Source organism: Triturus cristatus, chromosome 8 (genome assembly GCF_964204655.1).
Source record: "Triturus cristatus chromosome 8, aTriCri1.1, whole genome shotgun sequence".
NCBI lineage: Eukaryota > Metazoa > Chordata > Amphibia > Caudata > Salamandridae > Triturus > Triturus cristatus.
Window position 1 is genome coordinate 800,283,392 of NC_140591.1, and position 16,387 is coordinate 800,299,778.

At 45.1% G+C, this 16,387-nt stretch overlaps 1 protein-coding gene across 1 annotated transcript in view; it reads left to right on the top strand.

The window, feature by feature from the left end:
- Window positions 1-16,387, top strand: part of DHRSX (dehydrogenase/reductase X-linked) — a 916,006-nt gene that overhangs the window by 223,025 nt on the left and 676,594 nt on the right. Inside the window, exon 2 of the mRNA XM_085622243.1 lies at window positions 4,762-4,869. Within this exon, the coding sequence (XP_085478369.1) occupies window positions 4,762-4,869 (108 nt within the window). The remainder of the gene's footprint in view (window positions 1-4,761; window positions 4,870-16,387) is intronic.

Genomic DNA, 16,387 nt, shown 5'->3' on the forward strand with positions numbered 1-16,387 from the left:
CACCTTTTGACAGAGTCAAGTTACTGATTGCTTGTCTAACCAATCACCTCATCCCAGTAGACTCGTTGTAAAGACAAAAAAATAAGGAATTTCATAAAGGCTTCAAAGTGAAAGGATACACACTATGGGCTGGATTCACAAAGGTAAACTGAGATGAAAGTCTAACTTTACAGCTTTCGGTATTCACAAAGGGTATTTACATGTAGTAAAGTTAGACTGTTGTCTTAGTTTTGGTCTCAGTAAACTTAAGGCCGAAACTTTAAGTTTAACTGAGACAAAAGTCTACCTTACTACTTGTAAAGGCCCTTTGTGAAAGTCATAAAGTTAGACGTTCGTCTCAGTTTACCTTTGTGAATCGGGCCATATGTATTAGAGGACGCAACTATGAAATGTCTACAGTGAAAGGAAAGAAGAGAACAGTTAGAATTTGAAGAGTGTAAATAAAAGGGATCGCAGAGGATGAACAGTGTTAAGTAAGTCTAACCACAGCTCAGTCAGGTATTCGTACAGAGACTAAAATCAGAGAGAAGGTATCTAATAAGAATATGACTGGCAGGGTTGGCTTGCTTTCAAAGGACCCCTCAATAATACTCAGAGGTATCAGAACTCCTATGATTTTAGTGAGGTGATGGCAGTGATGACATGAGGTAGTACCTCCACAAAGGTTTCCAGCACCACTGTGCAGGGAAAACGCCCAGTGAAATAGACACTGTGGGCCTGATTTACACCTCGGCGGATGGAATACTCCATCACAAACGTGACGGACATCCCGTCTGCCGTATTACGATCCCACTATATCCTATGGAGATCGTAATACGGGGGACAGTATATCCTTCACATTTGTGACAGAGTATTCCATTCGCCAAGATCTAAAATAAGGCCCTGTGCCTGTGATATGTGGCTTTCACACCAGTGGCTCACTCAGTATTAATTAAAGTAGGATAAATGGAAAGCCCGAACTATACTTAGCATAGAAAACATAATTAAATAGCATTATGTAGGTTTACAATCTCCACCCACCCCCTGCCTCCCCCTACACATCAATCTACAAAGCGAAGGTGTAAAAAGTTCCATGACCCTCAGAACTTGTGAAGCAGCTGCTATGCTTGGCTTGCCTTTGATACCTCTGGCATTTTCCTTGCAGCCCCTGGTTTCACTGATCACAGAGGTAGCAGCAGGTAAAAAAAGTAAATTGGGCGTCAGAAAGCAAACAGGGCTTCAGGAGTCTTGTTTCATTTCTGTGATTTCCGCTTCTTGCCCTTTCACCGGTAAACAGCCCTTACAACGAATCCTCCACTCCGAATGCAATTACGACGCGGTCGCGTTGTAACAACGCATACCATTACCCCGCAAGTCATAACAATGACTTTCTCTAGGTGTTAGATTTAAAATCCAACACCTTCCCTACTGTTGTACAGACTGGAGTTGGAATAGTAAGTTCTACTATTCCAACATCCAGCCCCCCCCCCCCCCCGGGCAAGTCGTTGTAACGACTTGTGGGGTAATGGTATGCGTTATTACAACGCAGTTGTTGTAACAACATCATTGTAATTGCATGCGGAGTGAAGGCATGCGTTATAAGGAGGCATATTCCCTTTCACCAGTCCTCCCTGCAGCACATATGAACTGTTGAGGTTTTAAGGCAAGGGGTCAAACCATCGGGCTCAAAAGAGTGGGGGAGGCGAAAGGGTGTGTTGTCACCTTTAATTACCGTAGCATTTGATGAGTTGATGAGAGTGTAAAAGAGTTTGCTGTTAATACTCAGGTAATGTGGAATAGCAAATCAGTGCAAGAAGGAGAACTGACATGCATAAGTATATAGGCACTGAACGGCATAGCACTTATAGCACTGGGGGAGTGTGAATGTACAAGATGCCCACCCACCCCCTGCCTCCCCCCGCACATCAATCTACAAAGCGAAGGGGTAAAAAGTTCCATGACCCTCAGAACTTGTGAAGCAGCTGCTATGCTTGGCTTGCCTTTGGTACCTCTGGCACTGTCCTTGCAGCCCCTGGTTTCACTGATCACAGAGGTAGCAGCAGGTACAACAAGTAAATTGGGCGTCAGAAAGCAAACAAGGCTTCAGGAGTCTTGTTTCATTTCTCTGATTTCCGCTTCTTGCCCTTTCACCGGTAACAGCCCTTACAATGAAACCTTCACTCCGCATGCAATTATGACGTGGTCGTTACAATGACCACGTTGTAACAACGCATACCATTACCCCGCAAATCATAACAACGACTTGCTCTAGGGGGGAGTAGGTGTTGGATTTAAAATCCAACACCTTCCCTACTGTTGTACAGACTGGAGTTGGAATACTAAATTCTACTATTCCAACATCCAGCCCCCCCCCCCCCCCAGGGCAAGTCGTTGTAACGACTTGCGGGGTAATGGTATACGTTATTACAATGCGGTTGTTGTAACAACAGCATTGTAATTGCATGCGGAGTGAAGGCATGCATTAAAAGGAGGCATATTCCCTTTCACCAGTCCTCCCTGCAGCACATATGAACTGTTGAGGTTTTAAGGCAAGGGGTCAAACCATCGGGCTCAAAAGAGTGGGGGATGCGAAAGGGGGTGTTGTCCCCTTTGCTTACCCTAGCATTTGATGAGTTGATGAGAGTGTAAAAGAGTTTGCTGTTAATACTCAGGTAATGTGGAATAGCAAATCAGTGCAAGAAGGAGAACTGACATGCATAAATATATAGGTAATGAACGGCATAGCACTTATAGCACTGGGGGAGTGTGAATGTACAAGATGCCCACCCACCCCCTACCTCCCCCCCGCACATCAATCTACAAAGCGAAGGGGTAAAAAGTTCCATGACCCTCAGAACTTGTGAAGCAGCTGCTATGCTTGGCTTGCCTTTGGTACCTCTGGCACTGTCCTTGCAGCCCCTGGTTTCACTGATCACAGAGGTAGCAGCAGGTAAAAAAAGTAATTTGGGCGTCAGGAAGCAAACAGGGCTTCAGGAGTCTTGTTTCATTTCTGTGATTTCCGCTTCTTGCCCTTTCACCGGCAAACAGCCCTTACAGCGGATCCTTCACTCTGCATGCAATTACGACGCGGTCACGTTGTAACAACACATACCATTACCCCGCAAATCATAACAACGACTTGCTCTAGGGGGGAAAAGGTGTTGGATTTAAAATCCAACACCTTCCCTACTGTTGTACAGACTGGAGTTGGAATAGTAAATTCTATTATTCCAACATCCAGACCCCCCCCAGAGCAAGTCGTTGTAACGACTTGCGGGGTAATGGTATGCATTATTACAACGCGGTTGTTGTAACAACAGCATTGTAATTGCATGCGGAGTGAAGGCATGCGTTATAAGGAGGAATATTCCCTTTCACCAGTCCTCCCTGCAGCACATATGAATTGTTGAGGTTTTAAGGCAAGGGGTCAAACCATCGGGCTCAAAAGAGTGGGGGAGGCGAAAGGGGGCATTTGATGAGTTGATGAAGGTGTAAAAGAGTTTGCTGTTAACACTCAGGTAATGTGAAATAGCAAATCAGTGCAAGAAGGAGAACTGACATGCATAAATATATAGGTAATGAACGGCATAGCACTTATAGCACTGGGGGAGTGTGAATGTACACGATGCTGCTCGTGGATAAAGGCATGCTGTTTCAATATGAAAAATCATGGAAGCAGCAGTAGTTGGCAACAGAGGAAATATGAATAGAAAAAGAGCAACAAAATGAAGTACAAATCACAGGTTCAGGTAGGCTGAATGGGAGGAGGTGGGATTGGGTAATGGCCTGGCAGAAGAATTACAGGTACACCATGCGAAATAGGAAGATTTAAGAAGTTAAGGAGGGTGAAGTTGTCAAAGGAGAGTGGAAAGACAAGCAATTTGGGGATAAAAATAGGGCATTTTAGTCACGAATAAAGAACAACTTTCCAAACCTTTGTACAGCATTGAAATACCCACTCAGTCTTTGCTATATGTATAGAGGCATGTACAGTTCTTGTGAAGCAGTGACACCTCATGCTGCTCCAGTATGCCAGACTCATGCCAGATGTTCAGTATACTCATTGACTAGGTACATGATTTACATTTGGATTAATTGTATGTCATTTCTTCAAGCGAAATGCCTGAAAAATAGACCAGGTTCTTCTCTTGGATTTCATATGAAAACTCCCCAAATCCCCTTCTTGAAGCCCTCACCCAAGACCTCTCCGCCCTATTGGACACTTCTGCTTTAAAATGCAGGGGGCTGTATATGGAGGGTTCAGATCTTAACTGGGCTTCAAGGAGAAGGGTTGCTTGGCATTTAGGGTCCTGCAGGCGGGGCTAGATAGGCCTTTTATTCCACTGGGCATTTCCCCAGTGGGCTGGAGTCCTTTGAGGCCAGTTTTGAAAGCCCAGTATTGCACCTGCTGCCTCTGTCATTTTCCCCAGGTCTCCAAGGTTAATTTCAGCAGGTATGAGGTGACTACAAGAGACAAAAAGAGAGGAAGGAGGGGGAAGGCAGAGAGAAAGCGATCAGAGCGGAAGGAGAGAGAGAGAGAGAGGAGGAATGGATTGAAAGAAAAAGATGGAGCAATGAGCTGAAGTACGGGGCTATTTTGACCATTTTTGCCAGGGCTGCTTTTGATTACTCAGTCTGACCCTGTCTGTGGGAGAATGTAGAAATCTTCAGCATACAGTGTGGCACAGAAAATGTGCTTTAAAGTTAAGATATATATTTCTTGGTTGCTCTGCCACTGTATGATCGCTAAAGAGTACTGACATAAACTCTTCTCCTTCCTAGACGTTCCAGTTCGGAAGGGAACCGTTGCTTTTGTGACTGGCGGTGCCAAAGGAATTGGATTCTATACTGCAAAACATCTGGCAAGACTTGGGATGCATGTAATAATAGGTGAATATTTTAACCTTCTCTACTTGACTGTATATCTGTATGTTTGAGTGTCTTTGATACCCCGATGTTCTCCCTCTTCAGAGAATGTCTGTTTAAATTCAGAAGACACAATTTTTATTGTTGTTAATTACATTACAGATCTCAATATAGTGCAGCCTCAAACAAGTTTTGCATTTGCCAATCTATTTGTATTCCTCTAGCGATTTAGGAACAAGTATTGTCAAAAACAGTGGGTGTGGCTTTAATATGCAATTCATAAAAACTGCATTAGTGCTTGTCTGCGTCTGTATGTTTTAGCAAATCAACCACCTTTGCTTTTGCCCCCCCAAGTGATGAGCACTTTTATCCCTATTTGCGGTAGTTCCCATAACTTTTTTCCACATAAGGTATCCATGCCAAATGTGTGTCCTTTTTCCCAACATCCTAGGGATCCTAAAAGTACACAGGGTTTGTGTATTCCCTTGGAGGACACCGAGAAAATAGTCAAAATATAGCTACAGTTTGTGTCTTTGGGGGAAATAGGAAAACATTGCTCCAGATAAAAGTATCTGTTTTCCCCCCTAAAATTTGCATTAACAAACGGTTTGTTGTGCTAAAGTCATCATCTTTCCGGAATTCAAGAAAATGCAGAGCTGAATGAAAGAAACAACTTTTTACCACAGATTGGACATTTTTCAAAGAGTTAGCTCACTTTTCTTATTTATTTGTGCTCTCAACCTACTTCCAGTTTGTGGGGAAAACCAGTGTGAAACCCATGGGTGATATAGGAAAACTATAGATTTCAAAAAAGCAAACAGAATTCTGAATTCAGCAAGGGGTCATGCGTGTAGATCCTTCAAGGGTTTCCCAAAGAACTAACAGTTAAAATAAAGAAATATTGAAAATGAGTAGGAAAAAACAGCTATTTGTGACGTTTTTATCTGTAACTGTTTGACACGATGGCTGTTTTACAAAAGCGTTATACGATCTGATAGACCTTCTAGCTGCAGATTCCATACCTTAGAATTATCCCCAGGTGTCAGACTGGATCCGAAAAACATTTGTGAGCTGTACCCCGGCACCAGTAGGTGGTGTAGATTTGTTCCACATGACATCGTCCACATCTTATGTGCAGTGCGCGGTGCCTATATTGGCGGCACTGCAGCGCACACCGTCAGTTCTTTTCTTTCTGTGCCAATCAGCGCAGATCTGGAGAGCGCTACCCCTTCAGTCAGTTTTTGACGGTACTTTTTCGATGTTCTGTCAAAAAGTTTTTTGAGAGTTCTTCTGATGGTGTCACAGGGATGTCCACTTGGAAAGGCCAGCTTCAAGCTCTGAGACGTCTGTCTTTGACAGATGTTGGTGATGGACCTGCACCTGGTATGCCTCTAGTGCTTTGAACACGACCACAACGCAAAGACCTGCGCCGGTTGCCGCTCCATGCCACCCAAGACCTTCATGTAATGTTATCTGAAGTTCCTTGCTGCATGACGAGCATCACAGCAACGCTCTCGATCCCGCTCGCGAGGAAGGTCCACTAGAATAGGTTCCATAAAACAAAAAAAAAAGGATAAGCTGTCAGCCGATGAGATGAGGGAACGTCGACATTTGAGGCTCTGCGCTTCTCCGAGTTTTTGGGAGCTGGAGCTAACCCTGCTAAACTCCTGGAGTTTTGTTAAACCATGCGCCTCATATTTGAGCAAACCGTTCTTGACGGCACTTTTGAGCCCCGTGTGTTCGGAAGGGGCTCCTACTGGCTCCACCATGGCAGCTCTGTCCCCAGCGCTAGTCGGGTGCCTTTGTTCTATGGATGGATCTGGACCGGCAAGGGTCGTACCATCTCAGCTTTCCGTGGATGCCGGCAGCACCCCCCCTCACAGGGGTGCTGCCCCCCATTTTGATCCCCAACTCCGACACAGAGGGGCATTGTCCGATGCTGATTCCGGCACTGACTGGAACCATGCTTTCTATCTCAGAGACTGAGCTCTATTACTATGGGCTTGGGCTTGGGGAGAATTGGGAGGGGCTGCTGGACCTTGAGGAACACCAATCTTTAGACTCAAACATGGACTGGTGTGAGGACTTGGCAGAGGCCAGTGGACTGGACACTTCTCCAGATACTGGCATGTTTGCCTTACTGACATCATGCTTGGAAGCTGTTCCTAGGCCAGCACATGGGCTCCTGTGAACAGGACAATTACACGCCACCACTGCTCAGCCCCAGGGCACACCAATTTCCTCACACAACAATCTACCCCTGAGAGCTTGGTTGTCCAAGCCTTTACCTCATATTTAAATCCTGGTGCATTCCCTACTGCTCCACCGGATAGGGAAGAGTTGGACTTGCAGGATGCATATTTCTACATTCCGGTCCTGCCTGCCCACGGGCGTTAACTATGGTTTATGGTGGGCCATGAGCACTTTCAGTTTGCTGTGCTCCTCTATGGCCTTACCAGTGCCCCTCGGGTGTCCACCAAGGTGATGACAGTGGTTCCAGCTCTGTGCCAGTCTACCCCTATCTCGACGACTGACTGTTAAAGGCGGGTTAACCCAAGGCCTTTGTCTTCATCTCCAGAATATGGTGAACCTGTTTCACTCGCTGGGGTTCACTATCATCATGCTGAAGTCACACCTGGTTCCCTCTCAGGCATTCCCTTTCACTGGAGTTGTTCCGGAGACAATGCAGTTTCAGACCTATCCTATGGCGAGTCCAGAATATTCAGGCTGTGATACCGATGATTCAGCCTCTATCCTGGATTTTGGTGAGTCTGACTCTGAGGCTGATAGGCCACTTGGCCTCCTGCATCCTGTCTGTGACACATGCCCACTGGCATATGCAGGCTCTGCGTGGGACATGAAGTTCCAGTGGGCGCAGCATCAGGGAAATCTCTCCTTTATGGTCCAGATTTCGGGGGAACTGCAAAAGATCTATAGTGGTGGTTAATGAACCGCGATTGGTCAGCGGCAGACTCATCTCCCTTCCCCAACCGGCTCTCACATGGTGACAGATGCATCACTCCTGGGATGAGGCGGCCATCTGGAAGAGGTGGAGATCAGAGGCATCTAGTCCCCAGCCGAATCTGGACTCCACCTTCTGGAGCTTCTGGCGATCAGGCAGGCATTGAAAGCTTTTCTACCCTCCATCAAGGGAAGGCTAGTGCAGGTGTTTAAGGACACCATCGCCATGTAGTACTGCACTAAACAGGGCGGATGGGGTCATGGACCCTATGTCAAGAGGCCCTGCATCTTTGCACATGGCTGGAATGTCAGGGTGTATCCCTGGTGGTTCAACATCTGGCGGGCTCTCTGAATGCCAGGGCGGACAAACTCAGCCTAAGATGCCTAGTGGATCAACGAATGGCATCACCATCCAGAGGTGGCGCATGATCTCTTTCAGCAGTGGGGAGAGCCTTGCTTAGATCTGTTTGCCACCTCTAAGAAAGCGCAATGTCATCAGTTCTGCACGCTGGAGTTTCCAACGCGTCTTTCACTGAGAGACGCTTTTCATCTCAAGTGGAGCTCAGGCCTCCTGTACACATTTCCACCCATACCACTCCTGCCCAGAGGTTTCAAAAAGATCAGGAACAACAAGGCCCAAGTCATCCTTGTGGTTCAAGAATGGGCTTGAACAGTTTGGTATCCCAAGCTGTTGAGCATGGCCATCGGTCCTCCAGTCAGGCTGCCTCTTCGGGAGGGTCTTCTGTCGCAGCATCAAGGGAGGTTTCTCCATCCGAACCTTCCTGAGTGGAGATTGAGTGGCAAAAGGTGACAGCTTTTGACCTTCTGCCCAAAGTCTGCCATGTTAATCGGGCAGCCAGGCGTACCTCCACCAAAATGGTATACGCTTGTCGTTGGGGCAAGATTGTGGCATGGTGTACAGAAAAACAGACTGACCTTCTTTCTGCTTTCCTCTCTCAGTTTCCCTTTCTCATCAGGGCTCTGCTCTAGGTACCTTAAAGGGTTACCTTTCTGTTACATCAGCCTTTCTGCAGTTGTCTGACCAGCTATTCCTCTTCAAATCCCCTTTTATATGTAGATTTTTTTAAAGGTTTGCAACATGCGTTTCCTCCTTTTCCTTTCATCATGACTCAGTGGGGTCTTAATGTAGTCCTGACGTTTCTTATATGCACTCCCTTTTAACCTTTTCACAACTGTGCTCTCGGGCTTCTTACCATCAAGACGGGCTTCCTAGATGCAATAACATTTGCCCAGAAGGTCAGTGAGCTTCGAGCTTTGTCATCCAAGACTACGTACTGGAACATCTATCCAGACAAGCTAGTTCTAACTAGAGCTTTTATTTTGTCAAAAGTCATCACTCCCTTTCATGTAGATCAGTGCATTACACTACCTTGTTTTAATGCTCTGCCACATCCCTCAACCCAAAAAGAGCTTTGACCTTGACCGCATGAAAGAGTTCCTGGTGGACGACCAACTCTTCATGGGGGGATGTTGCAGAGAAGAAGGTAAAGGATGTGCAGAAGCAGACCATCTCACAACGGATCGTGCTCTGCATTAGGATCTGCTATGCATTGGCCAAAAATCAACCCCCTGAAGGCTTTTGGAGCTCATTCCCCCACAGCCAAGGCTGCGACCACTGCGTTAGCACTTGGAGTCCCGGTCCTGGACATCTGCCAGGCAGCAACATGGGCCTCTCTGCACACATTCACTAAACACTACTGCCTGGACAGTCAGGTCCATAGGTTTTGGTACTTTACCCGTTCTGTCCTACAGGACTTTATGGTTCAAAATTGTTTTGCAGACCCACTTCGGGGGAGATATTGCTTGGGTATGTATTCTAAGGTAAGGAATCCATGGTTAGAAGTCTCTCAGATGAATAAGTTACTTACCTTCGGTAACGACTTATCTGGTAGAGACAGTGTCTAGCGACAGATTCCTTACTGACCAGTCCATCCTCCCCCTCTTTGAACTGATTTTTAGGGACAGGGCTGCTCCCCTTTCAAGGCCCTAGTTTTCCACACCAGTGGTCAGTGTTCTTCGTGGCTCTGCTCTCCTGCCGCAGAAAGTCGCGAAAAGGAACTGACGTCAGCACGCTGGGGTGGGGCCTTTATAGGTACTGCACACGTCACATCTAATACCGACGATGCAATGCAGACACAATTGACGCCACCTACCGGCACACAGGAGTACTGCATGGAAAGTTGCTGGATCCAGTCTGACGCCTGGGGATAATTCCAAGGTAAGGAATCTGCGGTTAGATAGAGTCTATACCAGATAAGGCGTTACCAGAGGATTAGTATATTGTTCATTACGTCCACTAGACCCTTCTGATTTTGAGGATAAATAAGGTTTGTATGTTCTCCAAGAACACAGGGTACATAGAGACAATAACTTAGCTGCACCGTACAATGGTTTTTCATTGTGTACCAAGTATAGACCAACTCATACGTTGAAATATGTAAAGTGAAAAATGGGTATCAAGGAAACCTGCATATTTCTGAAATGGGCACAAGAGAAGGAGTTTAGGCGCAGTGGTTATTTGTACATCTCTGAATTTGAGTGTGCTCATTCTAGCATATGATTTAAGGGAATACTCAAAGTACGGCCCAGGGGCCACATGCGGCCCTCCTGACCTTTATTTGCGGTCACCGGGCTGCTGTCTACTTGACAGAGCAGGAACATTCAGAAAGCTGAAAAACGGGCACATATTATTTACATGTAAAGTTACGGTAAAGAAGCAACAAAGGTGTCTTAGACGACGTATCTTTAGGAACACCTTAACTTTTAAAGACATCTTGCACTAAACATGTAAAAACATGATAAACTCTTTGCAATCTTCAAACAAGTGTATTTTATTAACATGCATGAGCGTTCTACCTTAGTAGATCAGATTATATCACTGCATAGAGAGGCATTTTTCAAACATGATCTTGGAAACATTCATGCCTTCTCCATTCTGAAAACAATGCCATTAGTCAAGCCAGAGGTACATCATTTCTCAGGTTCACCTTGTGTGTAGCCTTGGTTCTTATATAACTGGAACATTACAGTTTATTAAATAAAACACAAGAGAAGGTTTTGTACAGCACTCCTACTGAACACGTGTATTTCAAGGGGCTCTCACGTGGTAATGAAAGAAAAAGGAGGCAAAGTGACAGCAACCAATTGCCTAGGATCACACAGTTTGGCCAAGTGGGCAAACAAGGACTGATACCAGGTTTTCTGGTTTCACATTTTGCAATTCAGCCACTAAATAAGTATCTTTCTCTCTCATGCTTAGAAGTTAATACTTTTACTTTAGTTCTTGGTGCATGGGAATAGAGCCTTGGTGGCAGACAGAAGTTATTTAAAGGTTCGGTTTGTTGTCCACACAATGCATCTGCTTCACGTCCCCCTACGCCCACCTTTCATCACCCCGCCCTCGCCCCGCTGGCATAGGTGCGGCCTTCAGGCATGCCGCAGACAGTACTTTGTGTCCCCCGGTGAAATGTTTGCGAGTACCCATGATTTCAAAATGTCTTCTTTCTTACACACTGGCTGACATTTGGAAGGAATAAATTCAATGAAATCAATTGGTAATAACACATGTTCTACTGTTCTTTGTTCTCACATGTCTTCCACTAAAAATGGTACTTCACTTGAAACTTTGACTAAAAAAACACATATTTCTCTTAATTTCTGTGGTGGAAAATTTCAGGAATCTGCGGGGAGCCACAAACTTTCTTCCACCCAACATTCCCCCAAGTCTCCTAATAAAATTGGTTCCTCACTTGTGTGGGTAGGCCTAGTGCCCGCAACAGGAAATGGCCAAAAACACAACATCCTTCCACTCAAAACTGACCCTTTTTTTTGCAAACATGGTAGCTGTAGGGTTTGGGCCTTAGGTTAGCCAGCACCTAGGCAAACCTAGGAAACCTGTACTTTTTTGAAAAGTAGACACCAGGTGGAATCCAGGGTGGCGTGACAAGCATGGCTCTCACCAGCTTTTTTCACTCAGAATTCCCTGCAAACCTAAAACTTTGATTAAAAAAACACATTTTTCTCACATTACTGTGTTGTAATGTTCTGGAATCTGCGGGGAGCCACAAACTTCCTTCCACCCAGCATTCCCCCAAATCTCCCCATAAAAATGATACCTCACATGGGTAGGTAGGCCTAGTACCCGCGACAAGAAACTGCCCAAAACGCAAAATGGATGCATAACATTTTGGGTAGCTCAGGATTTTGGGCCCTATCTCAGCCAGCACCTAGGAAAACCTAGCAGCCCTTTACTTTTTTTAAAACTAGAGGAAATCCTGGGTGGGGTGACTTGTGTGGCTCCCATCCCATCTCTTTACCCCAAATCCTTTGTAAACTTCAAACACATTTTCCGCTTCATTTCTGAAATGGAAACTTCCTTCCACCCAGCATTCCCTCAAGTCTCCTAATAAAATTGGTTCCTCTCTTGTGTGGGTAGGCCTAGTACTAGCGACAGGTAACGACCGAAAACACAACTTGGATACATCACATTGTTCCACTCAAAATGTACCCTTTTTTGCAAAGTGGGTAGGTGTGGATTTTGGGCCTTAGCACATCCAGCACCCAGGGAAACCTAGAAAATCTATACCTTTTTGAAAATTCGACATGTGGGGGAATCCAGGGTAGGGTGACTTGTGGGGTTCTCTCCAGTTTTATTACCCAGAACGCCTTGCAAACCTCACTCTTTCACTAAAAAAACAAATTTTCCTCATATTTCTGTGATGGAAAATTCTGGAATCTGTGGTGAGCCACAAATGTCTCTCGATAAAAATTGTACCTCACTCGTGTGGATAGGCCAAGGGCCCGCAACAGGAAACAGCCCAAAATGCAGCATGGATACATTACAATTTTCCACTCTAAACTGATATTTTTGCAAAGTGGGTAGCTGTGGATTTAGGGCACTAGCTCAGCTGGAACATAGGGAAACCTAGCAAACGTACATTTTTAAAAACAACACACCCATGGGAATCCAGGGTGGGGAGACTTGTGAGGTTCTCACCAGCTTTATCACCCAGAATCCCTTGCAAACCTCAAACTTTCACAAAAAAATACTAATTTTGTTCACATTTCTATGACAGAAAGTTCTGGAATCTGTGGGGAGCCACAAAAGTCCTTCCACCCTCCATTTCCCCAAGTCTCCCGATACAAATGGTGCCTCACTTGTGTGGGTAGACCTAGTGCCTGCGATAGGTAATGGCCCAAAACGCAGCATGGATACATCACATTTTTCCATTCAAAACTGACCCTTTTTTTTAAAAGTGGGTAGCCGTGGATTTTGGGCCCTAGCTCAGTTGGCACATGGGAAACTTAGCAAACCTGAACATTTTTAAAAACTAGACACGTGGGGAAATCCAGGGTGGGGTGACTAGCTTGGATCCCATGAGGTGTTCTACAAACCTTAAACTTTGCCTGAAATCACGCTTTTTCCTTACATTTCTGTGATGGAAACTTCTGGAATCTGGAAGAGCCCACAAAACTCCTACCACCCAGGGTTACCCCATTTGTGCCAATACAAATGGTGCATCACTTGTACGGCTGGGCCTAGTGCATGCAACATGAATTGATCAAAACAAGGTCAATGAGGGTCCCCTTCGCAAGGTCTCTCATTGACCTTGGTTTGATTCGCTCCTGTCAGGGACACTAGGTCCAGCCACACAAATGGTGCAGTGTTTTTATTGGCAATGGGGTAATGTTAGGTGGTAGCAATTTTGTGGATTCCTCCCGATTTCGGAAGTTTCCATCACAGAAAAGCAAGGAAAATTTGTGTTTTAGGCAAAGTTTGAGGTTTGCAGGGCATTGTGGGTAAGAAAAATTCATAGGATCCATGTGAAGCACATCACCATGTACTCCTCTTGATGTCTAAATTTTCAGAATCGACTAGGTCTGGTAGTTTTCTCCAGGTAGCGGCTTTCCAAAACCCAAAAAGTGCATCCATTCTCCATTGCAAGTGGGAAGAAATTGGGATATAGCCCCTTTCTCCTGACCTATATGGGAAAACATCACCCAAAAGAATCAAATGTCCTCACTCTTCATGTGGGATGGGATGTTATAGTCCACAGGAGAGCAGAAAGTTTAGGGTGAGGCCCGATGTCAAGATGGGCTAAACCCACCTCAATATTTTATGAAACAAAATAGCCTTGTCATCCACTGGGCTTTCTGCCCCTGGGGGAAAATTGGGGGCAAACCCCCAGGATTATTGTATTGTCCCTTTTTGGGGTGTGGGTGGGGGCGTGGTCAATGCCAGAGTGCAATTCCCACCCTCATTTAGTTTGCCCCAAATGAAAGATGCCTGACGTCTAGTGGGCTTTCTACCCCCCAGGTTGCTGATTTGGGGCAGCTTCCCTAATTGGGACAGACTTCCTATCTACCAGTGAGAGGGCAGAAAGATGCTACCGCCCCTTTGGAGGCACAGAAATGGTTCAATGCCATGTTAGGCCGCCACCTCCTTTTGATTGTTTTGGCACCATTTTAAAATCTCTGGTGTTAAGTGAGCTTTCTGCCCCCATGGGGGTTGATCGGGAATGAGTACCCTATCTATCCCTTGTGGGGGATACAAAGTCTGTTGGGCCCTGGGGTGGAGCGAGCACAGACCCATGCCCAAGGAGGGGCGCACCTCCCAAAACAATACTGCATAAATGCAGCCCTCCTGTCTAGTGGGCTTTCTGCCCCCGGGGAAGCAAACTGGGGTAATTGTCCCATCCACCTTCAATGGGGGGAAAGAAAGACTGTTAAACCCTTTTTTTTAGGATACGGGGAATCAATATGCCCATGTTGGGGAGCGCCCACCCCATGTTTTTTTTTTACCTAGTGTCTAGTGGACTTTGTGTCCCTCGGGAGCAGATTGAGGTGATCACCACCCAGGGTGCAGAAAGATTGTGCCCTTTCTGGGGTGCCCTATGGCCATGCCCATGAAGGGCAGCCTCCACCACTATGTATATTTTTTAGTTAATTGACCTTGGTGTCTAGTGGGCTTTCCGCTCCCCAGGGGGCCGTATTGAGGATAATCACCCCATTTACCCTGCTGGGGGCAGAAATAATGTTCTATATATATATTGCGGGTGGGGGTGCGGATAGCCATAAAATCAAAGTCAGGTGTGTGACTGCCAGTGATTTCTCTGCGGTTCTCATTGGTAAACATCTCATCTTGGTGGTTGGCAAGCAGTTTAACCCTAATCTGAGATCTAGGTGGGGTGATTTTCAGCAATGTTTGAGTTTGAAAGTACACTCTTTGTAGCTCATCAACATCTTCATTGATATGATTTGGATTCAGAGCGTTTTCAATGCATTGAGGAACAAATCCCCCCAGGACTCTGAGAAGCTTTTCATCAAAGGCTTGGACAACAGCATTCTCAAGAACTTGATCCACATGATTCAGGATGATGGACCTATGCCAGTTTGACATGGTTGTCCACATTTTGTGCCTGCAACCCACAAGATGCTCAGATTCTAAAAGTCCCTTTTGGTTCATAGTTTTGCCCAGGATTCAGTTTCTAGCCTCATGACTCAAAGGGACTTCTATCATTATCAAATTTCCGAGTCAAAATACCTAGTGAGACCCCATTGACTTTCATGGCATCTCCCTTTCTGGTGGAGGTCTTCATGAAGCCTTTTTTCCATCAGACTCCCTAGACTCACACCCACCCCAAACCAGAATTGTTGAGGCACAATTGCTTTCCCGGTAACCTGGGAACCAACAGCATAAGGATGTTGTCACTGCCCAAAATGGACAGTCAGATGTTTACTTATTTTGCACACATAAGTCCGCTCCCTTTCTCTTACCACATTTCTGAACACAACATGACCTCTATTGATGTGATGTAGGGAGATGGTCTTAAAAATATTACATGTATACATAGGCAGAGCTATGAGATGAAGGAAGTAGTGCTGTCACCCTTGCTGAAAAGGAATTATCTTGAGCATTTAAATACAAAAAATGTATATTGCTATTCAGACAAGCATTCTATTCTAGAGGCTAAGTTGTCTGAACATCACACCTTAAATAAAAAAAAGCTTTGCAATTTAAAGGATCCTCTAGCACATGATTGTTATTGGATCACATTTACTATTATAAATTATAGTTTGACTGTTCCAACTGCCTTCTAACAAACATTGAGGAGAATGCATACATAGGGGTGGTGACGAGAGAGGCCAATTTACTATTCTCCATCTAATCTAACAAAGAATGGTGAAAAGATCATATATGAGGGTCAGATTACCATTCTAACTCCAGTCTAACCAACTTTGGGGAAAGTGCAGGCATTGTGAGAGGTTAAATGAACTATTCCAAATCCAGTCTAACAAACATCAGGGAAAGTGCATGCATTGGGGGGATGGGATTCATATGTATTAATTCTAACTTCAATTTGAGAAATTCCATAAATTGGAGTGTTCAGCTACAACACATCCACATAATATAGTTAAATATTAACAATGATATTATAAATGTAAATTGAAGCTTTAAAAATCCCTACAATTTTTTTAAAAAAATATTAATTTAAATTAAGAAATGTGTCAGAATAGCACATTTAAAAAACATTTCTTACATAAATAACCTGTAAAATAA